General features: G+C 50.4%; 1 protein-coding gene across 7 annotated transcripts; it reads right to left on the reverse strand.

Annotated features, from left to right (window-relative positions):
* Window positions 1-1357: 1357 nt before the first annotated feature.
* Window positions 1358-19602, reverse strand: LOC308193949 (uncharacterized protein). 7 transcript variants are annotated; one of them, XM_080589153.1, is made up of 18 exons: window positions 19453-19481; window positions 18270-18309; window positions 18110-18182; window positions 17874-18008; window positions 17739-17790; window positions 17534-17609; window positions 17401-17462; window positions 16937-17028; window positions 16115-16314; window positions 15939-16002; window positions 15744-15798; window positions 13931-15392; window positions 13758-13810; window positions 13271-13681; window positions 13007-13094; window positions 3900-4132; window positions 3636-3723; window positions 1358-1626 (listed from the first exon to the last, which is right to left on the reverse strand). In XM_080589153.1, exons 5-9 carry the CDS (start codon window positions 17776-17778, stop codon window positions 16243-16245), a joined length of 342 nt encoding a protein of 113 aa, XP_080445279.1. In that variant the 5' UTR covers window positions 17779-17790; window positions 17874-18008; window positions 18110-18182; window positions 18270-18309; window positions 19453-19481; the 3' UTR covers window positions 1358-1626; window positions 3636-3723; window positions 3900-4132; window positions 13007-13094; window positions 13271-13681; window positions 13758-13810; window positions 13931-15392; window positions 15744-15798; window positions 15939-16002; window positions 16115-16242. The 7 variants fall into 7 exon arrangements, with proteins under 7 accessions (XP_080445279.1, XP_080445277.1, XP_080445276.1 ...); XM_080589151.1 differs by lacking the exon at window positions 19453-19481 and adding an exon at window positions 19584-19602 and having other exon boundaries at window positions 18110-18309; XM_080589150.1 differs by having other exon boundaries at window positions 18110-18309; window positions 19453-19563.
* Between the last annotated feature and the right edge of the window lie 1179 nt (window positions 19603-20781).

The following is a 20781-nucleotide window of genomic DNA, read 5'->3' on the forward strand; positions in this document are numbered from 1 at the left end:
GGGGGACACAACTGATTTTGGGGGGGACACAACCGATTTTGGGGGGGGACACAACCGATTTTAGAGTCCCCCACCCTCCTTTTTTGGGTTTCCCCCAGTATTAAGAGCTCTTCCGCTCAATTTTGGGGGACCCCACAATTTTGACATTCCTTCCCCTAACTTTGGGCTTCAACCCTTCAATTTTGGGTGGGCTCCTCCCCTCTTATTTTGGCCTTCCGCCCTAATATTAGGCCTAACCCCTAAGAACCTTGACCCCTAACCCTATGGCAACCATGGATCCAACCCTAAACCCTACCCCAACAAACCCTAGAAACCCTAACCCTAAAAACCCTTACAGCCCTAACCCGATAAAATTTACCACACTAAACCCCTGAAGAGTGTTCTGGGGGGTCCACATTCAATTCTGGAATTTCACACTTCCATTTAAGTCTTCTTCCCCCCCAATTTGGGGGTTCGCCCACCCAATTTTGGGGGTTCCTCCCTAATTCGGGGGGGAGGCAACCAATTTTGGGGGGGACACAACCAATTTTGGGGGGGACACAACCAATTTTAGAGTCCCCCACCCTCCTTTTTTGGGTTTCCCCCAATATTAAGAGCTCTTCCGCCCAATTTTGGGGGACCCCACTATTTTGACGTTCCTTCCCCTAACTTGGGGCTTCAACCCTTCAATTTTGGGGGGGCTCCCACCCTCTTATTTTGGCCTTCCGCCCTAATATGAGGCCTAACCCCTCAGAACCTTGACCCCTAAGCCTACGGCAACCACCGATCTAACCCTAACCCCTACCCCAAAAAACCCTAGAAACCCTAACCCTAAAAACCCTTACAGTCCTAACCCGATAAAATTTACCACACTAGACCTATGCCTAAAAGCCCTAACCCTAAAAATTAAGACCCTCTAAACCCTAACCCAAAAAGTAAAGATTCTCAAAGCCCTAACCCTGGAGACCCTAACCTTAATTTTTTTGTTTTAAGACCTTAAAACCCTAACTCTAAATACCTGACCATAACTAAAACCCTAAGACCCTAACCCTAAAAACCCTATCAACACTAAAACCACAAAATATTTTAAAACCTTAACACACCAACCCCCAACCCCTAACCCTTATAACTCCAGCCCTAACAACCTTAAAATCCTAACCCTAAACCCTGGAAACCCTAACCCTGAAACCCAACCCTAGTGCCTTAGCCCTGAAACCTTAAAACCCTAACATCTTGTTAGAAACACTCTGTAACCAATAACATAGGCTCAGGCAAGGATCTCAGTGAAGTAGCATTTTTATTCACGATTGCAATGGCAGGCGTCCCACAAACTACCTACTAGTTCCATAACAGAGTTTATATAAATTTTTTTTTCCTCTCGGTGACCAGGACCCTCCCCAGTTTCCCCATTGACTGGGTAATCCAGGTTCACGATCTATCCGGTGCTTCACTGAAAATACACAGCTGCTGGCCTGTTACAAGTCAATTTTCTTTTTTCCTTGACTGTTTTCCTCTTTGAGGTGGTAATGTTTCTTACACCGTGATTTCCAACCAATTGCTCTAAGGATTCTGGTTGTCTGCATTTCACAAGGTTGTCTGGTAAGCTTTCTTCTCACTGCAAGCATATCTCAATACCACCTTCCTTCCCTCTAAACGATGTAACTCTGTGCTAAAACATTTTTATTCCCACAACCTTGATCCCCTTACCCTAAAAATCCTTATTCCCTTTAACCCTAACAACTCTAACCACAACCCTAACCCTTCGTATCAACCCCCCGACGCTAATGACACTGACTAATGATCCAAACCCCAAACTGCCCCTAACCCCAGGCAACCGACAAAGAAACTGACACAAAGCTGAAAACTACAAAAAAGGCAAAACCCTGGATACAGACCCCAAATCACAAACACGCGACCAAAATGCTACAGAAAAGCCCCAGACGCAGGCCCCAAGCACTACAGCTAGGCCCCAGAAGCTCAAGACACATCCCAAAGCCAAAATGCAAGCCCCAAACGCTACAGAAAAGCCCCCAAACACCAGACACAGGCTGCAGAAGTCTACACGCGGGCCACGACCCACCCCCAGACACAGGCCCCAACCACACCCAGATGCAGACCCCAACTGTCCACAAGCAGCTCCCAACCCTCCCCCCATGAACTGGATCCCACCCCACCCAGATGCAGGCCCCAGCCCCAGCCCGCACGCCCCAAACTCAGGCCCCAAAGGTGTACAACCAGCTCCCAACTGCCCCCTCAAAGGGAGGCTCCAAAGCCCGCCAGAGGACCCTAGAGTGTACAAGCAGCTCCCAACCCCCCCCAGCACAGGCCCCAACCCGCCCCCAGACACAGGCCCCAAAGGTGTACAAGCAACTCCCCGCCCTCCCCAGAGGCACGCCCCAAAGGTATACAAACAGCCCCAACCCCCCAAGACCCAGACCCCTACAGCATAGAAGCAGCTCCCAACCCCATCCCCCAAGGCACATGCCCCAACCCCCCCCCCCAAGGCAGGCCCTAACAGTGTACAAGCAGCTCCCACCCCCCCCCCCAGGCGCAGGCCCCAAAGGTGTACAAGCAGCTCACAACCACCCCCCCCCCCCCCAGAGGCAGGCCCCAACCCCCTCCAGAGGCAATCCCGAAAGGTGTACAACCAGCTCCAAACTCCCCCCCCAGACGCAGGCGCCAAACCCCCCCAGACACAGGCCCCGAAGGGGTACAAGCAACTCCCTCCCCACCCTCCCTCCCCAGAGGCAGGCCCCAAAGGTGTACAACCAGCACCCGACCCCCCCCCCAGATGCAAGCCCCAAAGGTGCACAAGGCAGCTCCAAACCTCCCCCCCCCCAACCCAGGCGTCCAGTGTACGAGCAGCTCCCAACCCCCCCCCAACGCAGGCTCCTATACTGTACAACCAGCTCTGAACCCCCACCCCCCCGCTCCCCAGACGGAGGCACCAAGCCCCCACGGAGGCAGGCCCCAAGGGTGTGCAAGCAGCTCCCAACCACCCCCCCCACGAGGCAAGCACCAAAGCCCCATAGAGGGAAGCCCCTAGCATGTACAAGCAACTCACAACCCCTCCCAGCTGCAGGCCCCAGAAGTGTACAAGCAGCTCCCAACTCCCCAGACATGGGCACCTACAGTGGACAAGTACCTCTCAACCACCCCCCAGCTGCAGACCCCAAAGCTGTACAAGCAGCTACAAACCATGCCCAAGGCAGGACCCTGCAGTGTACAAGCAGCTCTCAACCCCCCCCAGATACAAGTCCCAAAGATGTACAAGCAGCTCCCAACCCACTCCAGATGCAAGTCCAAAAGGTGTACAAGCAGCTCCCAACCACCCCCCAGATGCAAGTCCCAAAGGTGGACAAGCAGTTCCCAACCCCCTCCAGATGTAGATCCCTGCAGTGTACAAGCAGCTCCCAACCCCCACAGATACAGATCCCTACATTCTAGGAACAGCTTCCAACCCGCCCAGATGCAGGCCCTGACCCCCCCCCCAAAACACAGTCCCCAAAGGTGTACAAGCAGCTCCACAAACCCCCAAGACACAGGCCCCAAAAGCCTAAACATATGCCAAGCAAGTACTAATGCAGGTGCCAAACGCTACAGACAGGCCCAAAAGCACAGGCACGAGCCCCAGATGCTCGAGGCCGAGACGTAACTTGGCTTTCTGAATTACTGGAAAGCGGCTTTCGTTCTCAGCGAGGTGTGCGCAGGCTAGACAGGATGGGGCTCCAGGCACCTCTTCACCTGTGGAAACACACTGCCATCAGGCACTGCCATGCCAGACAAGCTTTTTCTGTTAAAACACCCTTCTCAGATGCCCCGCGGCATTCAAGTGACCTGCTTTGCTCCGATTCTAAAGACTAGTGTCACAGCCCACCTTGCCTGTGGCACCTGACCAACAGAAGAGAAAGCAACCATACCGTTTGGAAACCGTCACTGCACGTGCCGCTCCTTGATGCTCTGTAACCTCTTCTCAAATCCTCAGCCACTTCTGTATAGAGCCTGCCATGGCACCTGCAAAGCAAGATGGAAACCCTTCGCAGTCACCTTGCGCAACTTGGCCATTCTGCTCCAACCCCACTCACGACCAGCCTGCCCTTCTCGTGCTGCTCTTCAGAGTGCAGCTTGGCCCCTCTGAGTCTGTGCAAGGCACCTGCGAAAGAAAAAGAAAAGCATAGGCCCCCAAGACCCAGACCCCTACAGCATAGAAGCAGCTCCCAACCCCAACCCCCCAAGGCACATACCCCAACCCCCACCCCCAAGGCATGCCCTAACAGTGTACAAGCAGCTCCCACCCCCCCCAGACGCAGGCCCCAAAGGTGTACAAGCAGCTCACAACCACCCCCCCAGAGGCAGGCCCCAAAGGGATACAACCAGCACCCGACCCCCCCCAGATGCAAGTCCCAAAGGTGCACAAGCAGCTCCAAACCTCCCTCCCCCATCCCAGGCTTCCAGTGTACGAGCAGCTCCCAACCCCCCCCCCCAACGCAGGCTCCTATACTGTACAACCAGCTCTGAACCCCCCCCACTCCCCAAGATGCAAGCACCAAGCCCCCACAGAGGCAGGCCCCAAGGGTGTGCAAGCAGCTCACAACCACCCCCCCCCCCAGAGGCAGGCCCCAACCCCCCCCCCAGATGCAAGCCCCAAAGGTGCACAAGCAGCTCCAAACCTCCCCCCCCACCCAAACCAGGCTTCCAATGTACAAGCAGCTCCCAACCCCCCCCCAACGCAGGCTCCTACACTACAACCAGCTCTGAAACCCCCCCCCCCCCCCACACTCACCAGACGCAGGCACCAAGCCCCCGCAGAGGCAGGCCCCAAGGGTGTGCAAGCAGCTTCCAACCCCTCCCCCCCCCGAGGCAGGCCCCAAAGCCCCATAGAAGGAAGCCCCTAGCGTGTACAAGCAACTCCCCACCCTCCCCAGAGGCACGCCCCAAAGCTGTAATCACAGCCCCAACCCCCCAAGACCCAGACCCCTACAGCGTAGAAGCAGCTCCCAACCCCACCCCCAAGGCACATGCCCCAACCCACCCCCCCCAAGGCAGGCCCTAACAGTGTACAAGCAGCTCCCAACCCCCTCCAGATGCAAGCCCGAAAGATGTACAAGCAGCTCCCAACCCCCCCAGATGCAAGCCCCAAAGGTGCACAAGCAGCTCCCAACCCCCCCCAGATGCAAGCCCCAGAGGTGTACAAGCAGCTCCCAACCCCCCCCAGATGCAAGCCCCAGAGGTGTACAAGCAGCTCCCAACCCCCCCCAGATGCAAGCCCCAAAGGTGGACAAGCAGCTCCACACCCCCCCCCAAGACACAGGCCCCAAAAGCCTAAACATATGCCAAGCAAGTACTAATGCAGGTGCCAAACGCTACAGCCAGTCCCAAAAGCACAGGCACACGCCCCAGATGCTCGAGGCTGATTCAAAGATCATAAATCCAATTTCTTTAAGTGATTTATTCTTTATTGACGGCGCCGGATGCACGGGGGATCTTTCCGCCTATCGTGCATCCCGAGGTGAAAAGCCGTCCCAAATTTATACATCACAGTGATTAATATTTTATTAACGCCTATACATATTCATTATCTAACCCCGCCTACTCTCGCTTCTCATGCTAATCAGTTTTTTGTGTCCTGCGCCTGCGCAGATCCTCTCAGTGGTCTTGGGCAGGGGTCGTCGAGCTGTGGTCGGTGGTCTCAGAGAGGAAGGCCATAAGTCTTCCTCACAGTGTACTTTTCACCCTTGGTCAGGATTCTGCTGAATTAGCTTTCTTCCTAACCGCAAGGACTGTTTTTTCTTCGAATCTTCTGCTCATTATTTTCTTATCTTGGATTCCAATGTCTTGTTCGAGATATATTGCCCGTATGTCCTATTTTGAGATACATTGTCCGTACATCTGCTTCCTGCCCTACACCTAATGTTCTGTTCTCCTTTAATAGTTTCATTCTTAACCCTTTCTTATCTGGAATCGCCTCAGCTTCCCTAATCAATCCCCCCTTTTCTTTTCCCCATGCAAATTCTTTTGCATTGCATGCCGTTACCATTAGCAGTATCGCAGTGACATACATACAAATATTCCTACTACCAATAACATAACCAGATCATTAAAAACTTGTTCTAACTATTGAAAGTTGGGTAACCATGAAGTTAACTTAAAACTCCTAATCCTGTTCCTAGCATTCCAGTTAAGTCTCTTTGTGTTCTGCCCCTGAGGTGTACTTGCTTTTGTGACCATATTGTCCAGCCTTCTAATGATGTCTTTAGGAAAGGAGAACAGGCTGGTTGAACTGCTGAGATGTTAATTTGTATTAGCAATTCAACATGCTTGAGAGACCATTCTGGATTAAATAACAATTGTTGTTGGCCTGTGTTCCTTACTACATACGGGCCTGTTTCATAAATTTTGGGTTCCAGCTTGACTGGGGTTTGGGCATAGGTTGTAGGGGAAGGAAGTGCTATAGGGGGTCTCACTGTCCAAAAACAGTTAACTGTTAATATAAAATTATACCAACAATCTAATTTACCTGGGCGGATACAACCTTCTTGTTGGCCACTTTTGGAAGTCGGTTTTACTAAAATCCCCGTTGCTTTCTCGTGGGCTGTTCCATTAATCATTCGGCACCCTATTTCAATTTCGTCCCCTACAGTTCTTTGGTGTATCCACCCTTCCCCTAAATTTTGCCATTCTGATAATGCATGTAAATGATCACCATTTGTTCGCCAAATAACCACAACAGCTAACTTTCCATTAATGTTCTTATCCTCCGTGGTTACGGCTTCAGACCAAGGCCACCCACCATTCTCTATCATCATAGAAGCACCTTCCAATTCTTGAATCACAATTGCAACTATAAGCCACAGAAATAAAACAATTCTGTTAACTAAATTTCTGCTAGCTACATTACTAAATACTCCTGACCATAGTGTCTTCATTTTGCTTGACTGAACTTTAGTTTCAGTTCACCGTCACCCAGCGTTACTTTCCAGGGGGCTTTTGGAGCTTTCTTCACTCTCGAATAATGGATCCAGGCCGTTTGCTCCTTAATCTTGATGGCGGTATGTGTTGTCAGCAGCACCTGGTATGGTCCCGTCCACTTTTCTTCCAAAGGGCGACCTGCAAATGCTTTTACATACACATAATCCCCAGGTTTAAAGGGGTGGATTGGTTGGTCCAGCCCTCTAGCCCTGGTTCCTGAGACAACTTTAGATATTTGATCCAACTGTTTTTGGAGTCCTATTAAATAATTACACAAGTATCCCGACCCCAGTTGCGTCAGGTCCTCCCCGCTGAACAAAAACTGATAGGGTCTTCCGTATAATATTTCAAAAGGGCTTAGATTTTCCTTTGTCCGTGGTTTTACTCTAATTCTAAGTAAAGCCAAAGGGAGAGACTGAGGCCATGATAAATTAGTCTCTTGTCCTATTTTGGCTATTTGTTGTTTGATTAGATGATTCATCTTTTCCACTTGTCCGCTTGCCTGTGGTCTGTAAGGGGTATGGAGTTGCCAGTCTACCCCTAAGACCTTACTTACTTCTTGAACTATTTGCGCACAAAAATGAGAGCCTCTATCCGAGGACATTGCTGCCGGAATTCCGAAACGCGGTATTATCTCATTCAGTAAAACCTTAACCACTTCTCTTGGCTTGTTGGTTCGACAGGGAAAAGCCTCCGGCCACCCGGAAAAAGTATCTGTCAAAACCAACAAGTATCGATACCCCCCTTTTCTTGGCAGTTCTGAAAAATCTATCTGCCATTGTTGTCCTGGATAGTTTCCTTTACTGATTATTCCGAACTTTACCCTATTTTCTGTATTAGGGTTATGATGCAAACAAATACTGCATTGCTGGGTTACTTGTTTTACCGTAGTATACAGATTTCTTCCCACCAAGACTCGACTCAGATTTTTATATAAGGTGTCTGCTCCCCAATGAGTCTTATTATGTTCTGCCATGACCATAGGCCATATTAAATTAGAGGGTAGTACAACCCTATTATCTTTCAGGTATACCCATCCATCACTCCTTGCTTTTCCTCCCAGGTCCCCAATTAACTTTTGATCTTCCCGTGTGTACCTAGGTTCCTGTCCTTCACCTAAAGTTTGTATTTTACCGTCTGGTATTAAAGTGAGCGCTTCTGCCTCAGCCAATCCGGCCACCCTTTTTGCTTCTTGGTCAGCCAATCGGTTCCCTACCTCGAAGTCAGCGGTTCCTTTTTGGTGTCCCCGGCAATGTATAACAGCCACCTTCTCTGGGTGCTTTACCGCTTCCAACAACTTCAAAATCTCCTCAGCATATTTTATTTGTTTTCCTTGGGCCGTTAATAATCCTCGTTCCTTCCAGATAGCCCCATGTGCATGCACCACACCAAATGCATACTTAGAGTCTGTCCAGATATTTACTTTCTTTCCTGCTGCTAGTTCCAATGCCCGCGTAAGGGCAATTATTTCTGCTTTCTGAGCAGACGTCCCAGGGGGTAATGGTTTCGACTCAATTACCTGTTGAGTGGTCGTCACCGCATACCCTGCTTTGCGTTGTCCTTGTTTCACAAAGCTGCTTCCATCAGTATACCATGATTCGTCCGCGTCTTCCAAGGGCTCCTCCTTGAGATCTGGTCGGCTAGAATACACAGTTTCCATAGTTTCGATACAATCGTGGACCACTGGCTCGTCAGGAGCGTTACTAAGGAAAGAAGCTGGGTTCACAATGTTAGTAACCACAATTTCTACGTCATCTTGCTCCACCAGTATTGCTTGGTATTTTAAAAATCTTTGAGGGGATAACCAGTGTGCCCCTTTCTGCTCCAAGACTGCCGAGACAGTGTGTGATACCAGCACGGTTATCTTCTGTCCCATAGTGAACTTCCGAGCCTCCTGTATATTCATGATGACAGCGGCCACCGCTCGAAGGCAACCCGGCCAACCTTTACTTACTTCATCCAGTTGTTTAGAGAAGTAGGCCACAGCTCTCCTGTAGGGGCCCAGCTTCTGTGCCAGCACCCCCAGAGCCATCCCTTGTCTCTCATAGGAGTACAACCAAAAGGGTTTAGACAAGTCCGGTAGACCCAAAGCTGGTGCTCGCATTAACTCCAATTTAAGCTTCTTAAAGGCAGCCCGTGCTTCCCCCGTCCAGACCAATTTTGATTGGTTATTCTTGATGAGGTCATATAGGGGTTTTACAATTAGTCCATAATTATTAATCCATAGACGGCACCAACCTGTCATCCCTAGAAAAGTTCGTAATTCCTTAATGGTCTGTGGTTCTGGGGTACGGCAGATAGTTTCTTTCCGTTCTGTTCCTAACTCCCTTTGTCCCCCTGAAATCTCAAACCCCAAGTAAGTTACACGTGACTGAATCAGCTGAGCCTTCTGTTGAGAGACTCGATACCCATTCAAACCCAGAAAATTAAGGAGACTTATCGTCCGTTGCATGCAGCTGCTCCTATTCTCAGTGGCTATCAAAAGGTCATCAACGTATTGCAGCAGAACTCCTTCGGTGTTTGGGGCCTCCCAAACCTCAAGCTCTTTTGCTAGTTGATTCCCAAAAATCGTGGGGCTGTTTTTGAATCCCTGCGGCAATACGGTCCAGGTCAATTGAGCCTTTCGTCCTGAGTCTGGATTTTCCCATTCAAAAGCAAAAAGCTTCTGACTTTCTGGGGCTAAAGTCAGGCAGAAGAAGGCATCTTTTAAATCCAGTACGGTAAACCAAACTAAATTATCTTTTAATTTAGTCAGTAATGTGTACGGGTTGGCTACCACAGGGTGTATATCTTCAGTGATCTTATTTATAGCTCTTAAATCCTGCACTAATCTATAGTTCTTCCCGTCTGGCTTCTTAATTGGTAGTATAGGAGTATTATATTCAGATTCACACTCAACCAGCAGTCCATGTTTTAAAAACTTATCCACTATCCCCTTAACTCCTTTCCTGTCTTCTAATCTTAGGGGATATTGCTTAATCTTAACTGGCCTTTCCCCTGGCTTTAATCTCACCACTATCGGGGCTGCATTTTTGGCTCGCCCAGGGATGTCAGTAGCCCAGACTCCTGGGTAAACTTGGTCTAAAATCTCCGAAGGTACTTTACCGATGGGGTCTGCTTATATCAGCATTAAGCTTAGCGCGGTTATCAGCTTTTCTTCTCTCACTTTTAACCCCACCTTCCCTTTTTCAAAGACAATTTCCGCTTCTAATTGTTCTAGTAAATCTCGCTCCAGCAAAGACTTCGGGGATCCTGGTAAATATAAAAACCTATGTATTCCCATCTGTTTCCCTAACTTATATTTTAAAGGCCTTAGGAAAAAGGCTTTCTCGTGCTGGCCTGTAGCTCCTATCACCGTCACAAAATCCTCATCCTCTGGTATCAATTTCTGGTTTAACACAGAATAAGTCGCTCCTGTGTCAATTAAAAACTCCACTTCCTGTCCTGATTTCCCTAGCTTAATTTTAACCAGCGGATCTGCTAGGGTAGAATTCCCCGGTCCACTTCATTGGTCGGGAGATACACTAGCTACCATCAACCTGTTCTTCTCCCATTGTTTCGGACATTCCCTTTTCCACTGACCCACTTCCCTACAATATGCACACTGATTCGGTCTCAGGGGAGGCTTTACTGACCTTCCCCTTATCCCATTCCCTCTTCCTTTTCCCCGAAAAGGTTCTTCTTGCCTCTGTAAGGCCGCAACAGTTGCCGCAGCAATAGCCCTACCCAGCCTTTGTTTCTCATTCCCTTCTCGATTCCTAAATACCCTCCATGCCTCTTCCACCAGCCTTTCTAAATCTCTCACATCCGGCTCCTTCACTTTCTGAAGCTTCCGCCTTATATCGTCCGCAGACTGACCCAAGAACAATGATACTAGCTGGACTTTACCTTCCTCAGAAGAGGGGTCTATCGTTGTAAATTTTTGCATTGCTGTCCTTAGTCGATCGAGAAATTCTGACGGGGTCTCAGTTTGCCCCTGTTTTATGGTATATAACCTAGACCAGTTTACAGACTTTGGTATCGCACTTTCCAAGGCGATCCTAATCCATTCCTGATATCTTTTTAATAACCTATAATCACCCTCATCATTATAGTCCCAGTTTGGGTCCACTCTGGGCACATATACCTCCACAGTTCCAGGTAAAACTCCTGACGTTACCTGGGTCTGTACTTGAGTTTGTGCATTCTTAATTACCAGTTGCTTTTCCGTTTCCGATAATGCTGCCAGCATTATCTCTATATCTTTCCAATCGGGATCTAAATTCTTTACAATCAGCTCAAACCTCCGGGCCACTGATTCTGGATCATCCCGGTATCCTTTCACAGCTTCCTTCCATGAATCTAACTCAGCAGTTGTGAAAGGTACTTTTATCCGAGCTGGTCCGTTAGCCCCCATAGCCTGTCGTAACGGGGCTTGAATAACGGGCCCGACCTTACTTCGGGTTCGAGCCGTGATCGGGGTAAAGTCTCCATTCCCCCAACTCTCATTTTTCTTATCTATTCTGCCGTTTCCTGGGCTCGCCCCCACGCCTCGTTCTATTATCTGGGGCGGGAGGACATAATCCTCCATTCCCTCCTCTGACTCATTCAATTTCAAACATCTCTGCCCGATACTGCACGCTGAACAACATCTTTTCATTTTTCCTGCCCCTTCCTTCTTCATATCCTTTTCTATTGCCAGGATCAAAGGATCCTGTGGGGCTAAGTTAATTCCACACTCCTTCTGCCATTCTGGGTGGTTTCTCAAAGTGAAAAACATATCTGCGTATGACACCTCATCCCACTTTCCTTCTCTCCTTAGAAACAACATTAACTGTAGTAAAGTATTATAATTTAAGGTTCCATTCAGTGGCCATTTCCCTCACAATCCAACTTATAAAGTGGCCACCATTGATTACAATATTTTATCAACGTTTTCTTATTTTCAGTTCCACCGGGGGATCCCCCTATATCTTTCCAATGACTCAAGATACATCCCAACGGGCTTTTCTTTGGAATCCCACTACTCTGCTGCCCCCCCATGTTACGGTTCAGAATGTTTCTTGTTACACAATACAAGCCGGCAGCTTTCCACAATAACACCAAGATCCTAGTAACGTTATAAAGAGTATAATCAAAATCCCAAAGACAATAGCCAAGGTCAAGTTCCACATTTAAACACAACGTAATACCAACCTCGCATGCAAAGGTTACTTGTTTCCCAACAGCAACTGAGTGCTTTCCAAAAAACCAAATGCCGTCCTGCAGAAAACTTTTACTTTCTGACTTACAGACGACCCCAATTGACCGGTCAACCAAATAAACCAAAATAAAGAATATAATCACTTACAGTGATGGGGTCCGTGTCTGCCTCCGCAGTGATCCGTTGAGTCGAGGAGTCCCTCCGGGAAATCCCGGGGGTACCCTAGGGAGTCCTGTTCCCAGCGGGTCCTGCGGTCCGACAGAGAAGAAGTCCCATCTGGGGTGCCAGATTGATTCAAAGATCATAAATCCAATTTCTTTAAGTGATTTATTCTTTATTGACGGCGCCGGATGCACGGGGGATCTTTCCGCCTATCGTGCATCCCGAGGTGAAAAGCCGTCCCAAATTTATACATCACAGTGATTAATATTTTATTAACGCCTATACATATTCATTATCTAACCCCGCCTACTCTCGCTTCTCATGCTAATCAGTTTTTTGTGTCCTGCGCCTGCGCAGATCCTCTCAGTGGTCTTGGGCAGGGGTCGTCGAGCTGTGGTCGGTGGTCTCAGAGAGGAAGGCCATAAGTCTTCCTCACAGTGTACTTTTCACCCTTGGTCAGGATTCTGCTGAATTAGCTTTCTTCCTAACCGCAAGGACTGTTTTTTCTTCGAATCTTCTGCTCATTATTTTCTTATCTTGGATTCCAATGTCTTGTTCGAGATATATTGCCCGTATGTCCTATTTTGAGATACATTGTCCGTACATCTGCTTCCTGCCCTACACCTAATGTTCTGTTCTCCTTTAATAGTTTCATTCTTAACCCTTTCTTATCTGGAATCGCCTCAGCTTCCCTAATCAAGGCCGAGACGTAACTTGGCTTTCTGAATTACTGGAAAGCGGCTTTCGTTCTCAGCGAGGTGTGCGCAGGCTAGACAGGATGGGGCTTCAGGCACCTCTTCACCTGTGGAAACACACTGCCATCAGGCACTGCCATGCCAGACAAGCTTTTTCTGTTAAAACACCCTTCTCAGAGGCCCCGCGGCATTCAAGTGACCTGCTTTGCTCCGATTCTAAAGACTAGTGTCACAGCCCACCTTGCCTGTGGCACCTGACCAACAGAAGAGAAAGCAACCATACCGTTTGGAAACCGTCACTGCACGTGCCGCTCCTTGATGCTCTGTAACCTCTTCTCAAATCCTCAGCCACTTCTGTGTAGAGCCTGCCATGGCACCTGCAAAGCAAGATGGAAACCCTTCGCAGTCACCTTGCGCAACTTGGCCATTCTGCTCCACTGCTCCACTCACGACCAGCCTGCCCTTCTCGTGCTGCTCTTCAGAGTGCAGCTTGGCCCCTCTGAGTCTGTGCAAAGCACCTGCGACAGAAAACAGAAAAGCATAGGCCGCGGCAGCATCCAAAGCCGCAGCACAGCTAGGACAGGTACTCTCACCTGCTCCCTTACTCTGCCCCCTCACCTGCCCTCGAGGCAGATGCTTCTATCTGCTCTCTTAAGCCAGCTACAACACCTCTGGAATATAAACAGGACTTTAACTGTATTTTGTGTAGTTAAGTAACTGCAGTGACAACCGCACCCCTAAAATAACTGCTGCATCTGTTCATCGCTCACCTTGCCAAAACCAGCTCTGGTCGTGAAGCCCCAGGTTGTACGCTGTGTTTCAGCTTTAACAAATGAAAACAGTCAGAAGATAATCATTCAGCTGCCAGCATTAGCACCCATCCCTCAACAACACAAGGGACCCCATGGCTAATTTTATCATTTCAAAACAGTAGCCCCCTTGCCTCAGCACCTGGAAAGTAGATCAAGCCAGTCACCGGGTTGCCTACCGAGTCCTTGACAGTTCCAAAAGGAGCTCCTTCCTGTGACCTGTTCCTCCTAAGGTTTACCCCTCCTACTGCGGGGGGGAACGAAATGCAAACAAAAAATCAAAACTCCATATCTGCGAGCTTTCAAGATTCAATGACAGACCTCTCCTCTAGCACTATTCAAGCACTATGCAAACAGCTGCTCGCAAGCAGCTCAGGTCTCCCCCTCCACATTTGCCAAACACCACAGAGATGACTCTGTGCCAGCTGCCCTTCAGTACGTGCCCAGAGGCAGACCGGATGTCTTTGCCAAAACAGTCCGGACAATGTATTAGTACACCGATGGACCGCCACGTTAGTTACCATCACTAACTGCCAGGCAGGACAGCTCCAGGCCAAACACACACACACAGGCACGCTACAAACATTACGAACAAAACACACAACACAAGGCGCAAAAAAAAAAGAGGACTCTCAGAGGGAAGCCCTACAGCAACAGCAAGTCAGAACAGGTGCTCTGCAGCAGACCCAAGGAGAGACTCAAATGTCACTACATGCGACTGGAAGCAACTGCCAGAACTGGGATGATGGAGGCATAAAAAGCCTGCCTTCAAGACAAGAGACCAGAAGGATAGGGAGTGCAAACCCCAGAAGAAAAATGCTTCGGAAATGAACTCCCAAGACAGAGCTCCTGATGAAGCCCACATGACTTCCACAACAGCGAGGATGGAAACAGATGCCATCTGAAACCGAATATGATGCACAAGACCTGAAACACATCTGCGCTTCAGGCTGTGACTGCAAGACAAGAAGTGCTCAGATCAGCCCTACAATGATGAAACAAGCATTTAGGACCTTTGGTGTGGCTAACAAGTTGCCCATCTAATCCGTCCAGTGGAAAAAGGCAATGAGGATATCAAGACCTGAGGAGCGCGTAACATATGATGATCGCATCAAGAAACATTTGATACAAAAAAAATTACACGCACAGAAGAAATGATCTCTTTAAGCTCCCACTGCAAGACAAGAAATGCTCAGCTTCCGTTTGAGCATCAGCATTATTCCAGTGAGGTCAAGTGTTCAACACCCTCAGGACGGCTTCCCCAGGGCCTGCCAAGCACCAGGAGCAACAGCACAGACAACACAGAATACAGACACCAAGCTGGAACTGCCCTGCCTGGCACGTGCTCAAGCAATACCTGACAGAATCCCACGCCTCCACACAGTCTGTCTGACCGTGATCAATCCTAAAAGGCCCCATCCACAGCAATGACTTAAAAGCACAGACCCTCGCCCTATGTGTGCATTCAAAACCCGAAAGCAAACATAGCACTTGCCCCACAACTTAGCATGGGAATGACGGGAGGCAGGTTCCATCCTCATCAAGGAACACAAAGGCTAGCCAGGACATTGCTTCCGGCACGAGGCTCCTCTTCACCTGCAGAAATAAAGTGCCACCAGGCACTGGCACACCAGCCAAACTTCTTCTAGTGAAACACCCACCTCAAAAACAAAACAGTAGTCCACTGACCTGCTCTGCTACTGAAGTCAGATAGACCAACTCCAGACAACTGCCCGCCTTCCCCTGCCAACCACCCCCAAACACACAGTATTTGCCCCTGGACTTAATTCTCAGGGGTCACAATCCATCCTCAAGGTGGACCACAGAGGCCAACTAGGATGTCCCCACTATCTTCTTCGTCCCCGGAAAAGAGGAGTCACCCAGAGGTGGGACCAATAGACTACCAAACCAAAACCAATGCCCTTTTCCCAACTTTTCTCCACTCACCTTCCCGATCCAGGCTTAGCGCTTCCATTTACTGTGCTGAGCCAAGGTCACATAGCTTAGACCAAGGAGAAAGAACAAACAAACGTGAAAATCCACAAAACAGTCTATACCCACTCCTCTTCTTTCCTCCCCTACCCCAACAGCCAAGAAGCCCCAGACCCACGTTCCCCAACCCAGTACCACCGCTTCGCTCACCTAACATCCCAAGGAGATGCATCACCCTCGTGCCTCATTCAAGTGTCCGTGCCCATGCCCTGGGCTACAAGAAACAAAAAGAGGAGGTCATATCCGTGATGGACACGCAAACAGTACAGCTCCTTGCAGAGGTCTCAAACACAGAGACGAGAGCCAGAAAAAAAAAAAACACACACCCTCAGGTCCAGAAATACCAAAAGGCCATGAATGCACAGCAGCCCCAACAGGGGTAATCACAGACTTCTCCTTTACAGATGAGAACGGTGACCCTGCTCAGTCTCTCCGTAATACTGCACTTATGCGGTCAAGCCCCTTCTGATGCATACTGAAGCTCCTTGTGAAGCCTCTGGACAGTTATGCAAATGACTTGATATACCTAGAGATTAAAAGATAACTCAAAAAAAAAGGAACCGTACCCCACCATTTCCCAAAAACAAGTTAACCAGCAACACCTCCTAAGCACACCTCTATTACGTGAATTCCAAGCACTTAAAAACTAGAAGGCTGCAACGTCTAAAGACTCTACAGCCACACAAACCACAGGCAAAAGCTCCAAAAATAAAACAAACTGTCCCTAACCCTGAAAAAGACTACCCCTTACACGCCTACTGCTGCTCTTTTCAGACACATGCTTACACAGGGAGCTTCGATGATACTTATCTCCTAAACCCTGCTCCATCACTTTGCCACCAAGGTTATAACTTTCATAATATTTGCCTTAATTCTGCAGAAATCATAACGGACCCAGAACCACAAAGTAAACACACAAAGTAACACTGCCATCCTATCCGTAAACACGCTATAACAATTACTCACCTGAAGAAGAGCTGCATGCAATACAGGCACCTATTACTAGATTGGTTTACTCTAACAGATCCTACTAGCTGTTACCTCACAAAGATGGGCGTACCGGTCTCTACTTGGAAACGCATCAGTCCATAGACTCTTAACCACCTAAAGAAACCTGCAACTCACTGAAGGAAAAACAAAGCACTTACCCCAAAGTGCAGCCCAGGCAGAATGAGCTCTCTGATGGGATGCCTGTGACTCAGTGACCACCAGGCCCTGCCTGGAACCCAAAGCCAATCACCTGGGAAAGGGGAGGGGCAAAGCACAAAGTAGAAAGAGGAGAAGCAACACCTGTGGTTTATGTATCTACTTATATGGCTTAGCTCAACAGCATGCAGGGTGCAGACAAGAGAACTGGGTTGTTTCTAGAAGCAACAATCCCCATGTTTTGGCTTCAGCTTTGAATATTGAAAGCTTTTCTCCTCTACAACACCTGTCTCAGGAACCAAACAGCATTGCAGTGACCTGCTTTGCTCCTATTCCAAGGACTATCACAGCCCACCTTGCCTGTGGCACCTGATAAACAGAACAGAAAGCAACCACAGCAGCAAAAGCCACTGCACCCTCAGGACAGTTACCCTCATCCCCTCCTTTACCTCAGCTGCTTACCTACCCCACGTGGCAGATGCTTCCACCCGTTCTCTGAAGCCTCCTAGAGCACCTCCAAAAGAGAAACTGGAATTTTACTCTATTTGATGTAGTTAAAAAAACTGCAGCGACAGCCGCACCCCAAAAATAACAGCTACCTCTGTTCATCACTCACCAGAGTCACTCCAGAGGTAGCTCGCGTCGTGACGTCCTGTACTGCACACTGCGTTTCAGCCCGAACAAAGGAAAACACAGTCAGAAGACAAACATTCAGCTGACAGCATTAGCACCCATCCCTCAACAACAGAAGTCACCCCATATTTAATGTTTTCGTTTCAAAACAGCAGTCCACTTGCCTCTGTACCTGCAAGTTAGATCCAAGCTCGAAAGGAACGGCCACCATCACCCATGCCACCTGGGAACACAGAAGGACAAAATGACCACTGTGCTTGCAAGCGACCACCTGCCACATTGCTCCTCTGTCCCAAACAGCCTCACCTCAGACCCTCAGAGGGAAACACCTGAATGTCTTCCCTTCGCTTCAGATAAGGGATCACCAGGCTGATAAAACTCTCACCTTCCCTCACTGCTCCGTGACACGGGGATTTCCCTGTCCAAGACTGCACGAAGCCCCTGCAGAGACGAGAGAAAAGCACCCCCTGAGGCACCTCACAGCCACAGCGTACCTGCTGCAATACCTCTCTCTTCCCAGCTCCTTTACTTCAGCTCCTCACCAGCTCTGAGATTCTTCGCTTCAGTTTCCCCATTGACTGGGTAATCCAGGTTCACAATCTATCCGGTACTTCACTGAAAATACACAGCTGCTGGCCTGTTACAAGTCAATTTTCTTTTTTCCTTGACTGTTTTCCTCTTTGAGGTGGTAATGTTTCTTACACCGTGATTTCCAACCAATTGCTCTAAGGATTCTGGTTGTCTGCATTTCACAAGGTCGTCTGTTAAGCTTTCTTATCACTGCAAGCATATCTCAATACCACCTTCCTTCCCTCTAAACAATGTAACTCTGTGCAAAAACATTTTTATTCCCACAACCTTGATCCCCTTACCCTAAAATCCTTATTCCCTTTAACCCTAACAACTCTAACCACAACCCTAACCCTTCATATCAACCCCCTGACGCTAATGACACTGACTAATGATCCAAACCCCAAACTGCCCCAACCCCAGGAAACCGACAAAGAAACTGACACAAAGCTGAAAACTACAAAAAAGGCAAAACCCTGGATACAGACCCCAAATCACAAACACGCGACCAAAATGCTACAGAAAAGCCCCAGATGCAAGCCCCAAGCACTACAGCTAGGCCCCAGAAGCTCAAGACACATCCCAAAGCCAAAATGCAAGCCCCAAATGCTACAGAAAAGCCCCCAAACACCAGACACCCTCCCCAGAGGCACGCCCCAAAGGTGTACAAACAGCCCCAACCTCCCAAGACCCAGACCCCTACAGCGTAGAAGCAGCTCCCAACCACCCCCCCCCCAAGGCAGGCCCTAACAGTGTGCAAGCAGCTCCCACCCCCCCCAGACGCAGGCCCCAAAGGTGTACAAGCAGCTCACAACCACCCCCCCAGAGGCAGGCCCCAACCCCCTCCAGATGCAAGCCCGAAAGGTGTACAACCAGCTCCAACCCCCCCCCCACCAAGACGCAGGCCCCAAGCCCCCCCAGACACAGGCCCCAAAGGTGTACAAGCAACTCCCCACCCTCCCTCCCCAGAGGCAGGCCCCAAAGGTGTACAACCAGCACCCGACCCCCCCCACATACAAGCCCCAAAGGTGTACAAGCAGCTCCAAACCTCCCCCCCAACCCAGGCGTCCAGTGTACGAGCAGCTCCCACCCCCCCCCCCAACGCAGGCTCCTATACTGTACAACCAGCTCTGAACCCCCCCACTCCCCAGACACAGGCACCAAGCCCCCACAGAGGCAGGCCCCAAGGGTGCACAAGCAGCTCCAAACCTCCCCCCCCCAACCCAGGCTTCCAGTGTACGAGCAGCTCCCAACCCCCCCCCCAACGCAGGCTCCTACACTACAACCAGCTCTGAACCCCCCCCCACAGACTCACCAGACGCAGGCACCAAGCCCCCGCAGAGGCAGGCCCCAAGGGTGTGCAAGCAGCTCCCAAGCCCCCCCCCCCCAAGAGGCAGGCCCCAAAGCCCCATAGAGGGAAGCCCCTAGCGTGTACAAGCAACTCACAACCCTCCCCAGAGGCACGCCCCAAAGCTGTAAAAACAGCCCCAACCCCCCAAGACCCAGACCCCTACAGCATAAAAGCAGCTCCCAACCCCACCCCCAAGGCACATGCCCCAACCCCCCCCCCCCCCAAGGCAGGCCCTAACAGTGTACAAGCAGCTCCCAACCCCCTCCAGATGCAAGCCCGAAAGATGTACAAGCAGCTCCCAACCCCCCCCCAGATGCAAGTCCCAGAGGTGTACAAGCAGCTCCCAACCCCCACCAGATGCAAGTCCCAAAGGTGCACAAGCAGCTCCAAACCTCCCCCCCCAACCCAGGCGTCCAGTGTACGAGCAGCTCCCACCCCCCCCCCCCCCAACGCAGGCTTCTTTACTGTACAACCAGCTCTGAACCCCCCCACTCCCCAGACACAGGCACCAAGCCCCCGCAAAGGCAGGCCCCGAGGGTGCACAAGCAGCTCCAAACCTCCACCCCCCCAACCCAGGCTTCCAGTGTACGAGCAGCTCCCAACCCCCCCCCAACGCAGGCTCCTACGCTACAACCAGCTCTGAACCCCGCCCCCCACACTCACCAGACGCAGGCACCAAGCCCCCGCAGAGGCAGGCGCCAAGGGTGTGCAAGCAGCTCCCAACCCCCCCCCCCCCCCCGAGAGGCAGGCCCCAAAGCCCCATAGAGGGAAGCCCCTAGCGTGTACAAGCAACTCACAACCCTCCCCAGAGGCACGCCCCAAAGGTGTAAAAACAGCCCCAACCCCCCAAGACCCAGACCCCTACAGCGTAGAAGCAGCTCCCAACCCCACCCCCAAGGCACATGCCCCAACCCCCCCCCCAAGGCAGGCCCTAACAGTGTACAAGCAGCTCCCAACCCCCCCCCAGAGGCAAGCCCCAAAGGTGCACAAGCAGCTCCAAACCTCCCCCCCCCAACCCAGGCTTCCAGTGTACGAGCAGCTCCCAACCCCCCCCCCAACGCAGGCTCCTATATTGTACAACCAGCTCTGAACCCCCCCGCTCCCCAGACACAGGCACCAAGCCCCCGCAGAGGCAGGCCCCAAGGGTGTGCAAGCAGCTCACAACAACCCCCCCCCCCAGAGGCAGGCCCCAAAGCCCCATAGAGGGAAGCCCCTAGCATGTACAAGCAACTCACAACCCCTCCCAGCTGCAGACCCCAAAGCTGTACAAGCAGCTACAAACCATGTCCAAGG

The sequence above is a fragment of the Anser brachyrhynchus genome, assembly GCF_964034855.1.
Source record: "Anser brachyrhynchus genome assembly, chromosome: 4".
Classification (NCBI taxonomy): domain Eukaryota; kingdom Metazoa; phylum Chordata; class Aves; order Anseriformes; family Anatidae; genus Anser; species Anser brachyrhynchus.